Source organism: Cavia porcellus, unplaced genomic scaffold (genome assembly GCF_034190915.1).
Source record: "Cavia porcellus strain 051 isolate PalLab524CR breed Dunkin Hartley unplaced genomic scaffold, mCavPor4.1 scaffold_31, whole genome shotgun sequence".
NCBI lineage: Eukaryota > Metazoa > Chordata > Mammalia > Rodentia > Caviidae > Cavia > Cavia porcellus.
This window is the reverse complement of record NW_026947514.1, coordinates 24762616-24776446: the sequence shown is the minus strand read 5'-3', so window position 1 is coordinate 24776446 and position 13831 is coordinate 24762616. Positions and strand designations below refer to the sequence as shown.

The 13831-nt window shown below is 38.6% G+C and overlaps 1 protein-coding gene across 1 annotated transcript in view; it reads right to left on the bottom strand.

Moving 5' to 3' along the window:
- Snw1 (SNW domain containing 1) overlaps nucleotides 1–10430 on the bottom strand; it is a 35928-nt gene extending 25498 nt beyond the window's left edge. Inside the window, exons 1-2 of the mRNA XM_003472330.5 lie at nucleotides 10240–10430; nucleotides 5527–5680 (exon numbers count right to left, since the gene is read on the bottom strand). Coding sequence (XP_003472378.2) covers nucleotides 5527–5680; nucleotides 10240–10253 — 168 coding nt within the window. The 5' untranslated portion in view covers nucleotides 10254–10430. The remainder of the gene's footprint in view (nucleotides 1–5526; nucleotides 5681–10239) is intronic.
- Nucleotides 10431–13831: the final 3401 nt, after the last annotated feature.

Below are 13831 nucleotides of genomic sequence, written 5' to 3'. Positions count from 1 at the left end.
AGAGGCTATTATCCCTTGCCCAACACAGAGTGAACCCAGGGCCTCACATACACTACACAAGTACTCTACCACTGAACTATATTCTCAGATCAAAATTTATTTTTGTATGTGTATTTTTTTGATGCAGTCTCACTATGTTGCCCATGTTGGGCTCAAGTGATCCTCATGTATAACCCTCCCCTGTAGCTGTGACTACACGTGAATACCACTGCACTGGGTTCACATTTTTCTAACCGTGACTGTGATAGTTAACTTTCAATTTAATTAGCTTGGCGATTAGTAAAACACACTTCTGGGATGGCCATGGTGACTATAATTGGTCCCCGAGCAGCCCTTTCTCTCTGCAGCTCTTTCTCTGTGCTCTGTTTCCTAGCCACCACCACAAAGTGAGCAGGCTTACTCTATCATGCCCTTACACCATCATATTCCTGCCTTGAAGCCAGATGACCTCTGACACTGTGAGCCAAAATAAACTCATTCTTTAAGTTGCAGGTGTCATGTATTTTATCCTAGCAATAAGAAAGCAGACTAGGGCTGGGGATTTAGCTCAGCGGCATAAGCGCCTGCCTTGCAAGCAAGCAGTCTTGAGTTTGATCCCCGGTACCGATAAAAAGGAAAAAAGACCAAAAAAAAAAAAAAGAAAGCAGACTGATACAGAAAACGAGTACCAGGAGTGGGGTTGTTGAGGTGACTTTATCCAACTATGTGCTTTGAGGAATTCAGAAAGGTTTTGAGATGTGGCTAAAGAAGCCCTAAAATGCTGTAACTAGATCTGGGTGAGTTAAGCTCAGCTCAGAATACTGATAAAAATGCAACCAGCAAAGGTCAAGTTCAAGTTTCAGATAGGAGTGTGGACTCCACTGAGAACTGGAATACAGGTCATGCATGTTACATTCTATCCAAAAACCTGTCTCCATTTTGCCCTCTGAATGAAGACTGACTTTAAAGGTGGAAGAATAATTCATCTGCTGGAAGACTTTTCAAGAGTGTGTAACATTCAGGCTGTTGCATGGGTACTTCTGGCTGCTTTTAGTCAGATTTATAGTGGGAATCAGGAGCAAAATGCAAAAAACAAAACACACACACACACAAAATTTCAGTTTGGCCCAGGCAAAGTAGGGGACAAAAGTGGTATGGTTGCTAAAGAAATCAGTGCCATATCAAAGAAACCAAATATTCTGTGCTAGTTTAAGATGCTTTCAGGGATGTTTTAGGTACTTCTTGTCACTGAGACACAAAACAAAATACCCATAAAGAAGGAAAGGTTTTTTTTGACTCCCAGTTTGTAGAGGTTTCAGTCCACACTAGACAGGCTCCAAGGTTTCAGAATGGCATGGTCAAAGGGCCTACGTGCAATAAAATTGCTCTTAGCCTGGTAAACAAGAAGCAGAGAGTGAAGAGAGGTGGCAGGGAGGTTGAAAATCCATCTCAGGCCCTGTCCTCAGTGACCTGACTCTTCCACTCAGACTATAAATTCATCAGTGTACTTACTTACTGGTAACTAAGTAGTACATAATTCAATCACCCCCCCAAATCCCCACATGTGCATCTCAGGAATCAAGCAAGAGCCCACCTGTTGCAGGCTCAAGTGTGCAAAAATGCAAACCTTTCATTTGAGAAGACTCTTGCTAGGGAACTGGTTCCTGGATACCGATTATACCATGTTCATCCATGCGGACACACAGAATCACGGGAGCTGTGGTCCAAAAGGATGAGAATACTTACCACTAGCAGAAGACACTGTTGTCACCCACACAAAGCTGGGTTTTTTTGAGCATGCAGACTGCAAGAGTAATGGGGTCATGAAAGTTTTTACCCAGATTTCAAAGGAAGGCCTGGGAGGTTATGCAATGTGTCATAAGAGTTGGAGTTCCAGCTGGGAACTTCCCTAGGAGGGTAATATATGAAATTCTAAAGGTTAAATGAGGTGCAATGAAGACCCTAGGAAGCTGGAAAAGCCAAAAAAGTAGAAACTCTACTGAGGAAAAAGCCTCTGGCATTGAGTACAGCCAACCTAAGACAGGGACCTATGGACTGCAACTGGCAAGGCAATAAGGATGGGTACACACTTTGGAAATCACATATCATAACCATTTGCCCTGGATAGTATATGTGAAATAACAGCCCTTAATGTTTCTGACTTAGTTTGTTCTTATAGTTTCCTATTCCCCTACATCTCTCCTTTGGATTGGGAATGTTTACACTTTGCTATTATATCTGGGGAGCATGCAACTTGGATTGAGAATGTTTACACCTTGCTATTGTATCTGGGGAGCATGTAACTTGCTTTCTGAATCTTATGGGGGTTCACAGCTAAGAGTTTGCCTTGTGTCTCAGAGCTACAACATAGGACTTGAACTTTCCAGCAATGTTGCAACTGCTGACACTGGGGAGGGAATTAACAAGTTCCCAGTCATACACTGGATAGTGACATCCTATTAGGTAAAATGAGCTAAGTGTGGCTTAAGGAGAAGTGTCTTGGTGTCACGTTGACAAGAGGTAGAGTGTGATAGCTAGCTTGATTCAGTTTGACTGGCTTCATAGATGCCCAGGGATTAGTAAAGCACACTTCTAGGTGGAGATGTGACCTTGAGAACTACTATCTGATCTGTGGCCCCTTTCTGGGTCACCCTTCCCTGAGTTGCTTCCTGGACACCCTCAAGTGAACAGCTGTGCTCCATCATGCCATCCTGCCATGATAGTCCTACCTTGGAGCAAGACAACCATAAACTGAAACCTCTGAAACTGTGAGCAAAAAAACCCAAAACAAAACAAAACAAAAAAAAAACTTTGCTCTTACGTTGTAAATGTCAGGTCCCAGGAACTAGAATGTTGATGACTATAGTGATTACATACAATTACAGTTACACCTTGGTTCACAAATGCATTTGTTTATAAACAACTTGGTTTGCAAACAGAGGTTTTGGCAAAATTTTGTTTTTGTTTGCTATCTCTACATCAGCTGACAAACACAACTGTGGTTACCTTTCCCACACAAACATGGCCATCTTTTCCAAAATTTTAGCATCAATTAAGTTTGTGAACCAAGATACCACTGTATTTGGGAGAACGAACTAAAACTTCTAAAGTAAAACAACTTGAATAGTCTGTCACTGGTGTTTAATATTTAAAAAATAGTTTATCAAAAAAAAATACAAAGTTTAAGTATAATTCTAAAATAGTTTTATAAAAAGTCCATTCAGGGCCAAGCATAGTGGTCCACACCTGTAATCCCAGCACTCATAGCCTGAAGTATGAGGACTGCCATGAATTCAAGCCACCCTGAACTACATAGTGAGACCTTGTCTCAAAATACAAACAAAAAAAGTCCAATCAATATAGATTGAGCGTGGGCCTAATTTGAAAATCTGAAATTCAAAACTTTTTCTTCAACATGATGCCCCAAAAGTATCAGCATTTGAATTTCTGAATCAGATTACTGATGTCTAACTAGTAAAGTCTATTCAAATATCTGAAAAACTCCAAAATTTGAAACACTTCATTCTCCCAAGTAGTTCAGATAGGGTATATTCTACCTGTATTACTAAGAATGAGAGTACAAATATTAAAGGCAATATTTAGAGAAGCTAGATGAAAAAAATGTAAATATTCATTCTCACAAAGTTTCTTCAAGAAATATTCTTCTAGATCTAGGATGAATTTCTATGTACAATATACTTATTTGCTAAACAAAGACTTGAAAAATTTGAAAGTCAATAAAGCAGAAAGAAACATTTTCTTGTATTAGACAAATATTAAAGCATTCCTAAGAAAAAAGAGTTTTGTTATCCAGCCCATCAATCTGACACATGCTCAGATTTGCTAGAGTTCTTCAACTATAATAAGCACTTCAGAAGTGTAGATGTAGCATTATGTGGTCATTAAGTTTGCCAGAAAAATCATAGCTTTTCCTTTGAAAAGTACAACAAAGTATCTTTTTCTGCAGAATATGCACTCCCCTCAAAGCATATATGGCATTTCCAGATTAGTGGCTATTTTAGTTTGATTTTCAAGTAAACTATTTTATTCTATCAAGATACATGAAACTTTTGATAATCATTTCAAATTTTAAGAAGGTAGCAGCAATCAAATGTCATAAAGCAAAAATATAAGGATGACATTGCACTTATGTGCTATGGGTTGGTCATCCCCTAAAAAAGCATACCTATAGCAAAAGAGGTACCAAACTTAGATAATGACAATCACTAACTATTTGCTTCAGATAAAAGGATGTTATAGTCTCCTTGAAGATCTTTTATTTTGCTTTGGTTTTCAGAAATTATGCTCTTGGAAAAAAAAAAAACAAAAGCAACAACAAAAATCACTTAATAATCACAGTAAGATGGGCCTTCATACATTGGAATTTATAAGACTGAGAATAAACTGAGAAAAAAAATGGGAATATGTTAGGGCAAGATACAATTTACTTGGATGTCTGTCTCCTAGGCACTAAAGTCTGGTAGGGGAACAAAAAACATGGCAGACTGAGAACAAAGATGGTTATTCATAGGAATCTAAACAACAAGTTTCACTTCAAAAAATATTACGATCACTACTTGGAAGCATATGAAAAAGGCAAAACCCCTTTTCATTTGTGAAGTAAAAGTCATAACCACACAAAGACAGAACACAACAAAGTGATAGAATACAAAAATGAATGCTTATAGGCACTTCAGATTTTCATATTGGGTATGTAATCCTTGGGATATGAAAGAATATTCGCAGAATCAGAATGCATATTGGGAAGATAATAAAGGTTTGAAAGAAGCAAAGATGGTGCATAAGTGAAATATTTAAGCCTCAAACATTTGCTCTTCTCTTTACATATGAAAGATTGTCAAGCATGGGAAGTCATCCTCAGATAGAGAAAGGAATGCTTTGAACTGTTGTCTATGATTCTGAGTAATCAGAACACATGATGTAAAGGAAGGGTGTTCTTAACAAACAAGTTAGAGGCACAAAAAAATCATTCCAGATTTCTCTTCATCCCTCAGTAAACCTGAAATTTTATCACACTTCCTAAAATTGTATCTAATATGTGTAGGAGGCATGTATTAACATTCTCAAATTGAAGATAATAAAGCAGATGAAGAGAAAGAAACCAGTAAAGCAAGGACTACTGGAGTTTTCCCTGGAGAAAGGCTGTTCCTTCATGACTATGTGACATTGGTGGAATGGGGCATGAAAACCACTTTGATGATGCTTGCATGTTTATCTTTTACTCTTCTGTTGTTGTCCACTTGCTGTGCACTCTAGACATATAAAGGGTATGTGAATTCCTCTGTATGGGTCTTAATACTTTGTCATAAGAAACAAAATGGTACTGTTCTCTAATGATCACAAACCATTAATAATAAGCATGAAGAAAAACATAAACCTTCTGAGGGAAATATGTCTTGAGAACACCTGATTTACTATTGCACTGACATTAAAAACCACACTTTCTAAGGTTAAATTTATTTTATAAGTGAGCTATAATAAATTTCGGCATACTTTAGTAAGTCCAAACAGAAGATCTGTATTTACCTCTAACAACCGAGGTATCCAACCTTTCCTATATCCGTATGGTGGAGGTTCTCTTCGGGAGGAAACTAGTGATGTTTGTCGTGATCGCTGAGATCTTGCTTTTTCCTCAGCCTCAAGCTGGTCCTGAGATAGCTGAGTAGGTGCAGGTAAAAAGCTGTAGAAAATAAAAGAATTTTTAAAAACTTGTACATTTAATTTGATTGACCTAATACGACTATCAGATGATTTTCCTTTAATGATTTTTCTTTTGATCACTCAAGAGCAGACTTATTCATGATTCATGGCAGTATTCAATACCAATCATGTATGGATAGGAAGAAATTCTTAGAGACATAAAAACCTCTAACTATGACACAAATATTCTCAATTACCAACTGTCTAGGGGCTAACCAACCTGTACATGGTTTTCTAAATATTCTTTTATTCTATACTCCATTTTTAAAAACTATTTTACTCATATGCTTCTTACAACTATTTTAATGTCAATACAAAAGTACAAGGGTTAAAAATGAGTGTAACTAAGAGAGAGATAAAAAGAAAACAAACTATATGTTTAAAGTGCATTTTCCAAAGAGTATTTAGGTTCAAATGAAATTTAAAACTTAAAAGGTCAAAGAATGGAAATATAAGTCTTAAAGATTCAACTTCTTTAAGCAAAACAACTTTATACTTAACTATTTTTAACAACTTTTAAGTTATTATAACTGTTATTAGAGAGTGATATCCAAAGTATTCAAAAAGGATCTGAACAGATGAATAACACATTGAACGGAAAAAAAAATCAAGAATCTTTTTAAATTTTTAAACTAGTAAGCAGAAATGAATGAATAGCAGAGCTTCACTATTTACTCAAAAATATTGATCACTTGGGCGACAGTACTATGCTCAACAGCCAATGAGACTAACAACTGAAAAAGTTTACAGTCTTTTATGGGAGAAACCCATAATTACAAGTACATTAAGCTGGCCACGGTGGTATATCCTGTAATCCCAGCATTCTAGGAGATTGAGGCAGCATCCAGGGAGATCACAAATTCAAACCCAGCCTGGGAAACTCAGTGTCTTAATGAAACTCTGACTCAAAAAAAAAAAAAAAAAAAAGGTCCGGAGGTATACTCATTGTGAAGGCCTTGGATTCAACTGCCGAACCAACAAATAAACAAAAACACTAAGTGATCAGAAAAGTACAGAGTGCTAAAATGGCATGTATTAGAGAGATCTAATCCAGTCAGAGATCAGTTATTGTGATGGTTAAGAGTTCAGAGTTTAAATTCGATCTATGCCACTTAAAAACCTACACTACTTACCACTCTGAACTTTTCTCATTTGTAGTAACAGGTCATTAAAAAAGTACCTTATAATGAACCTGTATTAAATGATAACAGTTGTAAGCCAGCTGTCACAGTGTCCAGATACTGCCAATACATTTTCCAAAATTATTTAGAGTTGTTCCATGATTCCTCGGGTGTGGATTGGCTGCCCTCACATATATTCTCTCTACGTCCTCTGTACATCACTAAAACATCTTTTAAGGTATCACAATCCTCTGTTCATTTACTAATCCTCACTAAATTGTGAGCGACTGGATGATAGGTATCATGCTTTCTGCTCCTTTCATCCCTAACTGTCCAAGTGCTGATAGTTGCAGAAGTTCCTTAAATGTTTGCCAAAAGAAATACAGTGATAACTGGTTGTTGAACTCAATTCCTTCCAAATTCATGTTGAAACACTGAAGTTTGAGAACGGAACTTAATTTTCCTATAAGATACATACTGATTCTGAGGTCCTAAAATTACACTTATAAATTCATTTTTTCAGGACTTTTACAAATTTTGGAATAATTTAACTGTTTCCCTTAGCTTTACTACTGGTATCAGTAGCTTTCTTTGAAGCTATGGTCATGATATTTTACGCAAATCAAGCGCAGGAAAAAAAAGCACAATGACAAATGTTTGATTACACTAACATAGCACTATATGTTGTCTGGGTGAGAGTGGTGCTTACACTAAAGCATCACCTGTGTCTGCTGTGAGGCATGACTCACTCTCAGGTTTTTTCCAAGTTGGATTTTCAGTTACGAACACTAAGCAGATTTTTTTTCCCCCTCAAACTTCACTGTTCAAGTAGTGGGAAGTTCAAGGTTTGTAGCCCTTAGAAGATTTTAAGTATCGATGTAAATTCACTCTGTTCTGTGTGCTCACTTCTGTCCCTTCAGCTTTCTTGCTTTTACTTAAGCAAGTACTCTCAGGATCTTTACATATGCTATTCCCTTTGCCATGAAATATTCTATTAAGAACAATTTGTAAAATGCTTTTACAGAAAATATTTCCCCAACCTTTTAGTAACCTGTACCTTAGCATTCACATTTTTGTTTATTCTCTGTTCACATCTCTCTAGAGTTGTTTTCTGACAACTTGGTAAAATATAGCCACTCCACCCAAATTTTGGAGTCTCTCTAACCTTTTATCCTTAGCATGTTAACAGAATATATTTTTAAAATCATATATAGGCTGCTTGTCCTACTAAGCTCTGTAAGGATATAAAATGTAAAGAAATAGGAAAAGTTTTCCTACTTAACAAGACAACACATATTTATGACACCAAGTACATGGGATGTTTTCCTTGCACATCAAAGGTAATCTGTTTTTCTGTGCATTCTCCAGTGCACAACTGGTGAGCACCTTAATCTAATTCTGACACTATTTACCTGGATATAGTGTCAGATTCCACAGGTTGAGCGCTCAGTCCCACAAGAGTGACTGCCAATCACAAAACTGGCCAAGCAGTACTTCTGACCCAAGGAGGGCGTGATGAGGATACCACTTGATAACCCCACCACCACTTCCTTGGGTTAAAGTCATTTGTTAGGACAGTTCACATAACTTAAAAAAAATTATTTATATTTCTTTCTTTTTTTGGTACTGGGGACTGAACTCACAACTTCATGCTTGCCAGTCTGGCACTTGTGTCACCGAGCTGTATCACTAATATATTTCTTTAACAAAGGATATTACAACAGATACCATGGAACACCAGGTGAATGCCATGGAAAGGCCATTTTGAGATTGCTGCCATTGCAATTTTAAGTACACAATACCTTAAGTACACAATACCAACCACATCTCTCATATTGTTCCTGAATGTCCATTTCACCTTTCCCACAACATCTTCCCTCATAAAGCCAGGTGTGGTGGCGCACACCTGTAATCCCAGCACTAAGGAAGCCGAGGCAGGAGGATCTTTGTAAATTCAAGGCCAGCCTGTGCTACAAAGTGAGCTCAAGGCCAGCCTGAACTGACACCTGACACCCTCTCTCAAAAAGACAGAAAACATAGCAGGCCGTGGTGACTCATGCTCCTAATCCCAGCACTCGGGAGGCTGAGGCAGGAGGATCATTGCGAGTTCAAGACTAGCCTGGGCTACAAAGTGAGCTCAAGGCCAGCCTGAATTGCATAGCGAGACCCTGTCTCAAAAAGACCAAAAAAAAAAAAAAAAAAAAAAAAAGCAAAAGCAAAAAAACCCAACTAAACCAAAACAGACACTCTCTCATAACTCCATTATAGCAGTGTCTTGCACCTGGGGACAATTATAGGTTTGCTGTAACACACACACACACACACACACACACACACACACGCACACGCACACGCACACGCTCGCGATCCTGCAAACAAACAAAAACCCTTAAATACGTTTTAGTGCAAATAGCTCATCCTGTCTAGTTCTTTTCACACTAAGGATGGTGCTGTACAAATTAAGTACTCTGTGTAGTCCTTTGTGTACATCTAACACCCTATTCTTGCAATCTCAAACTTTTCTTTGCATAGACATCGTTGATGGTTTCCTGCGACTAAATACCTATAAGGAGAAAGAAGTCTGTAAGGCGGGATCAAACTTAGGTCCTAAAATGATAACTTTCGTCACACACTCTTTCAGTACCAAACTTTTCCTATTGCGTTTGCAAGAAAAGTTTGTTAACTTGGAGCAACAAGGTCGCAGGCTGGAAGGAGTTATGTAACTTCTTGGGCTCTCCCACTTAAAGAGTACCTTTTCCTTAAAAGTCTGGAAGCGCTTTATATATGGTAACCAAGGCAACTGGCAACACCAAACAGCTCGGATGGTTCTATGGAAGAAATTCTAAAGTCTAAAGTTAAAGAGCTAAGTAGCGGTGCACGCCGATTAGTGGACAGTGGCAATTCTTGCGGCCAATTTAAAATTTCTGTTTAGCACCCCCTTTCAGAAAACCTAGTTCAGGAAAAGAGTGGCAAAAGAAAGGAGACCATCGGAGACAAACTGCCTGAAGCAGAGCAGTAGCCTCCCGCGCACTTCCCTCTGCCCGGGTACAGAAGCCCAGATGTATAAGCTGCTGCCTAAAGCTCCGTAGCGTCTACCCAGCGGCAAGACGGCAGGAAAACTAGCTAACCCGCTGCCATGCCTAAGGGAAAGACACGTGAGACGGCTGAGCCGCGAGGCCACGTCGGGGCTCTCAGCCCCTTTGAAGGGGTGAACTCAACCAGGGAAGCCCCTCGGGAAAGATCCAGGCTTCCCTGCGGCCTAGTTGCCGCGGTGGCTGGCGGGAGGGCCTAGCCACGGTCTCGGCCCACGTCACTTTGTGCTCCAAACCAGACCACCACCGAAGAGCGTGGGCAGAGAAAACAAAAAGCTGGGTACTCCCAGACCCTTCCGTATAAAGGCCCCAAGTCAACAACCCACCTGACAAGCGCCATCTTCTTCCGCTTCTTTCACCGCGAGCGACAGCGCCGCCGGGTGGGTCTTTCCTGGCGAAAAGGAGCGGAAGAGAACGAGCGAGCGCTCTGTGCGCAGGCGCCTGAGCCGAACTGCCTTGTGGGATTGTAGTTCTAGGAACGCGCATACGCTTCGATGGTGTTCCGACCAGGGCGAGAGGCTATCAGGAAGTAATCGTTTCAGTCAAGAGCGAGTGCATAACCTGGTCGCGCACACATTGTAATTTGACAAGGCTTGTTCTAAGCAAAACACCAAAATTGCAGAGATGCCTTTTAAGCTGCTTTATTTTAGCTGGGCGTGGTGGCACACGCCTGTTATCCCAGCACTAGGGAGGCTGACGCAGGAGGATCATTGCAAATTCAAGACCAGCCTGGACAACAAAGTGAGCTCAAGACCATCCTGAACTGCACAGTGAGACTCTATTTCAAAAAGACAAAACAAATCAAAACAAACAAACCCATAAAAACTATTTTATTCCCCATCCAAACCCATTCTGTTAGTAAGAGCTCCAAATCCAAAAGCTTTTCACGGACAGCAGCATTAAATTGAAATGTGACTGTGTTTTCTGAAATGATAGAAAATGGTGAGACTAGCAAATTTTATATGTGTATACGTATAATCTTGTGTATAATTATTTTATATGCAATAGTATGCAATTTAAATGGGGTAATATTGGTAGATGTTTTTACTCTAAGGGTCTATATAAATATATTCTTACATTTAATATTTTGGTTGATAATGACATGCTTTAACCTCTATTCCAGGAATGTATTATTTCTAAAAAGAGAATAAATTGGGTATGGTGGCACACGCCTGTAATCCCAGCATTCATTTGGGCTGAGACAGGAGGTTCAATGCAAGTTCGAGACTAACCTGAGCTACAAAGTGAGCTCAAGACTAGTCTGAACTGCATAGCGAGACACTGTCTCAAAAAGACAAAAATAAATAAATAAAAAGGGAATAATAAAAGGGGAGCAAATTAGAGACAATCCCAGAAACCTAGATCAAGGAGCTTAAACTTCATTCAGCAGATGATTTGGAGTTGAAAGAGGACTAAAACAGAGGGCTTGGGTCAAAGGAACAGGAAGACAATTCCTGAGGCAGATTTGGTTTCTATGGCAGTGAGAGACAAGCCACTGAGGACAAGGTTAAAATAATTGACATGAGAAATTAGTTAAGACATACACCAAAACGTGGGACACAAGGTTGAAAGAAAGAGATGGACAAGAGATCTTACAATCTTTTCTCTTTTTCCACAGAGGCATATTGTGCAAGACATTCGCAGCTTTTTGTGGTTGGGATATATAAAGTATAGCAACTGACAATAATAGCAATTTTAGCAAAACATAATTAAGAAAACACATTCACAAAAATGACTTGATATTATATTTCCAAAGGCAGGTGCTTTTTTTGGTTTTATGGGGGAGAGGGTTTGGTATTTGGCTGTATTGGATCTTATTTATTCATTCATCTCTCATCGTAGAAAATTAGCAATTGCTTGCACATAATAGCTCAGTGTAAGCTCAGAATCAGTACCAGATTTCATGGGATAATCAATTTGCTTTTGGATTTTTCCATAAAGGATGGAATCTGATCTCAGAGAACTTGGGACCAAATCTGATTCCTAACTAGCTGTTACAGTGTAGCCACAAGTAGCATAACTTGTGAGATGATAGAGTAGAACAGTTAAGATTTTGAGTCATCTTTCTTGGGTTCCCATTCCAGCTCCCTAATTGGCTGGCTGTAGATCCTAAATAGGTCGCTTCTCTGTTTCAGTCTTCTCATTGACAAAAGTGAAGAGAGGGTAAGTGTAACTTACTCTCATATAATTGAAGGGGTTAAATGAGCTTTTAAAAAACTGTAAAATGTGGGGCTGGGGATTTAGCTCAGCGGCATAAGCGTCTGCCTTGCAAGCAGGCAGTCATGAGTTCGATCCCTGGTACCGATAAAAAGGAAAAAGACAAAAAAAATTTTTTTAAAAAAATATAAAATGCTTAGAACAATATCTAATATACAGTAAGCACTGAAAAAATTATTATTGTCTAGCCTTAAATCAACTGGTATTAAAATTTATTAAGCTTTCACTTCAAGTTTTGCATATGTAAACTGGAGCAAACTGATTACTTTTATTTCTGGAGTATTTCCAACTAATTTTCTGTTGTATATGATGGAAATAAGTTGATTGAAATATGATTTTGTAAATCACAAGGTTTGTTAAAGTTTCTTAGGGTCACAGTGCCTAAAGAAGGGAAGAATAATGTGAACAATCTCACAGGGAATGCAAACACTTGATAGATAGGGAACATTAGAACATAGTAAGTAAGTTTTAAAATTGTTGCTCAATTAGATAGATGCAAGCATTGGTGAAAACAAAAGTCTACTTAGAATTTGAGGTATACCTTTATAAGATCAGTGTTTAGAGAAGCTGGTTTGACTAACATGGGGGAGATTCAGGACAATGTAATTGAAATCATTCTAGGCTAAGGGGAAATACTAAGGTAAAAGATTAGGGCGTGGCAAAACTGACTCAGAAGTAAGCTAATTACAAAATCCCAGTGTACGTGCACAGAACAGTTCCCAAAGCCCTGTTTAAGGACTTCTTGTGAGAACTCAAGCAAATTTTCTATCGGATGCTTAGACTTTACATCAGCCGGAGGAGTGGATTATACAGAAAGGACAGTCCAATTCAGTTATTGCCACTGGGTTGTCTATTGCATGGTGGCCCACTATCACTGTAAGGTGAACTTCTTTTCTTACTTTTACTTAGGTGAAACTCACTCTGCAGAGCCTGTTTCTTTTCCACCTTTAGTAATACTTTGTTATTATTTGCACTTGTCTTGACCAATTGTTTGCTCAAGACAGAGAGAATCTAGAAACCACCTCTAAAAGGATACTCTAGTACCCCAAATCTAGAAATAATACAAATATTGGCAAATGAAGTCTTAAAATTCCAAAGCTCACCAAACCTTGAAATCACTGCAGATAAGTGACTAGCAGAATGCAACCCTGACTTGGCCCAAGTTCTCAAAATGTTGGTGAACCTCTTGAGTTTGTGTATGTTTTGAAATTTAGTTGTTGGAATCAGTAATTCACATATGCGAGGTTCAATGGGTTTGGTGTAAAGGGAGACTTAACTCACGTACTCTAAGTAGAGAGGGGAGTTCACTCTAAATTCTCACATAAAAGATCTGATAAGATGTCCATTTTTAAATAAAACATCAAAATAGAATGAAAACACAGACCAAAGACAGATTCATCATGTGGCAAATTATGAAGTACTTGGAATGATTTCAAAACTATGAGACACATTCTTTTCTCCCATATGATATATGTCTGAATTTATTTCAGTGCCAACGTCTCAGGTTCTGATATCCTTATGTTTTATCACTGCCTTTTTATCATTCTCTGGTAAAAAGCAGAGCTGCTCCACTGTTCTTCCTTGTTAGATGTCTTTCATGCACCCTCCTAATCTTTGAACTTTTTTTTTTTATTGGTACCAGGGATCGAATTCATGACTGCCTGCTTTCGAGGCAGGTTCTTATGCCGCTGAGCTAAATCC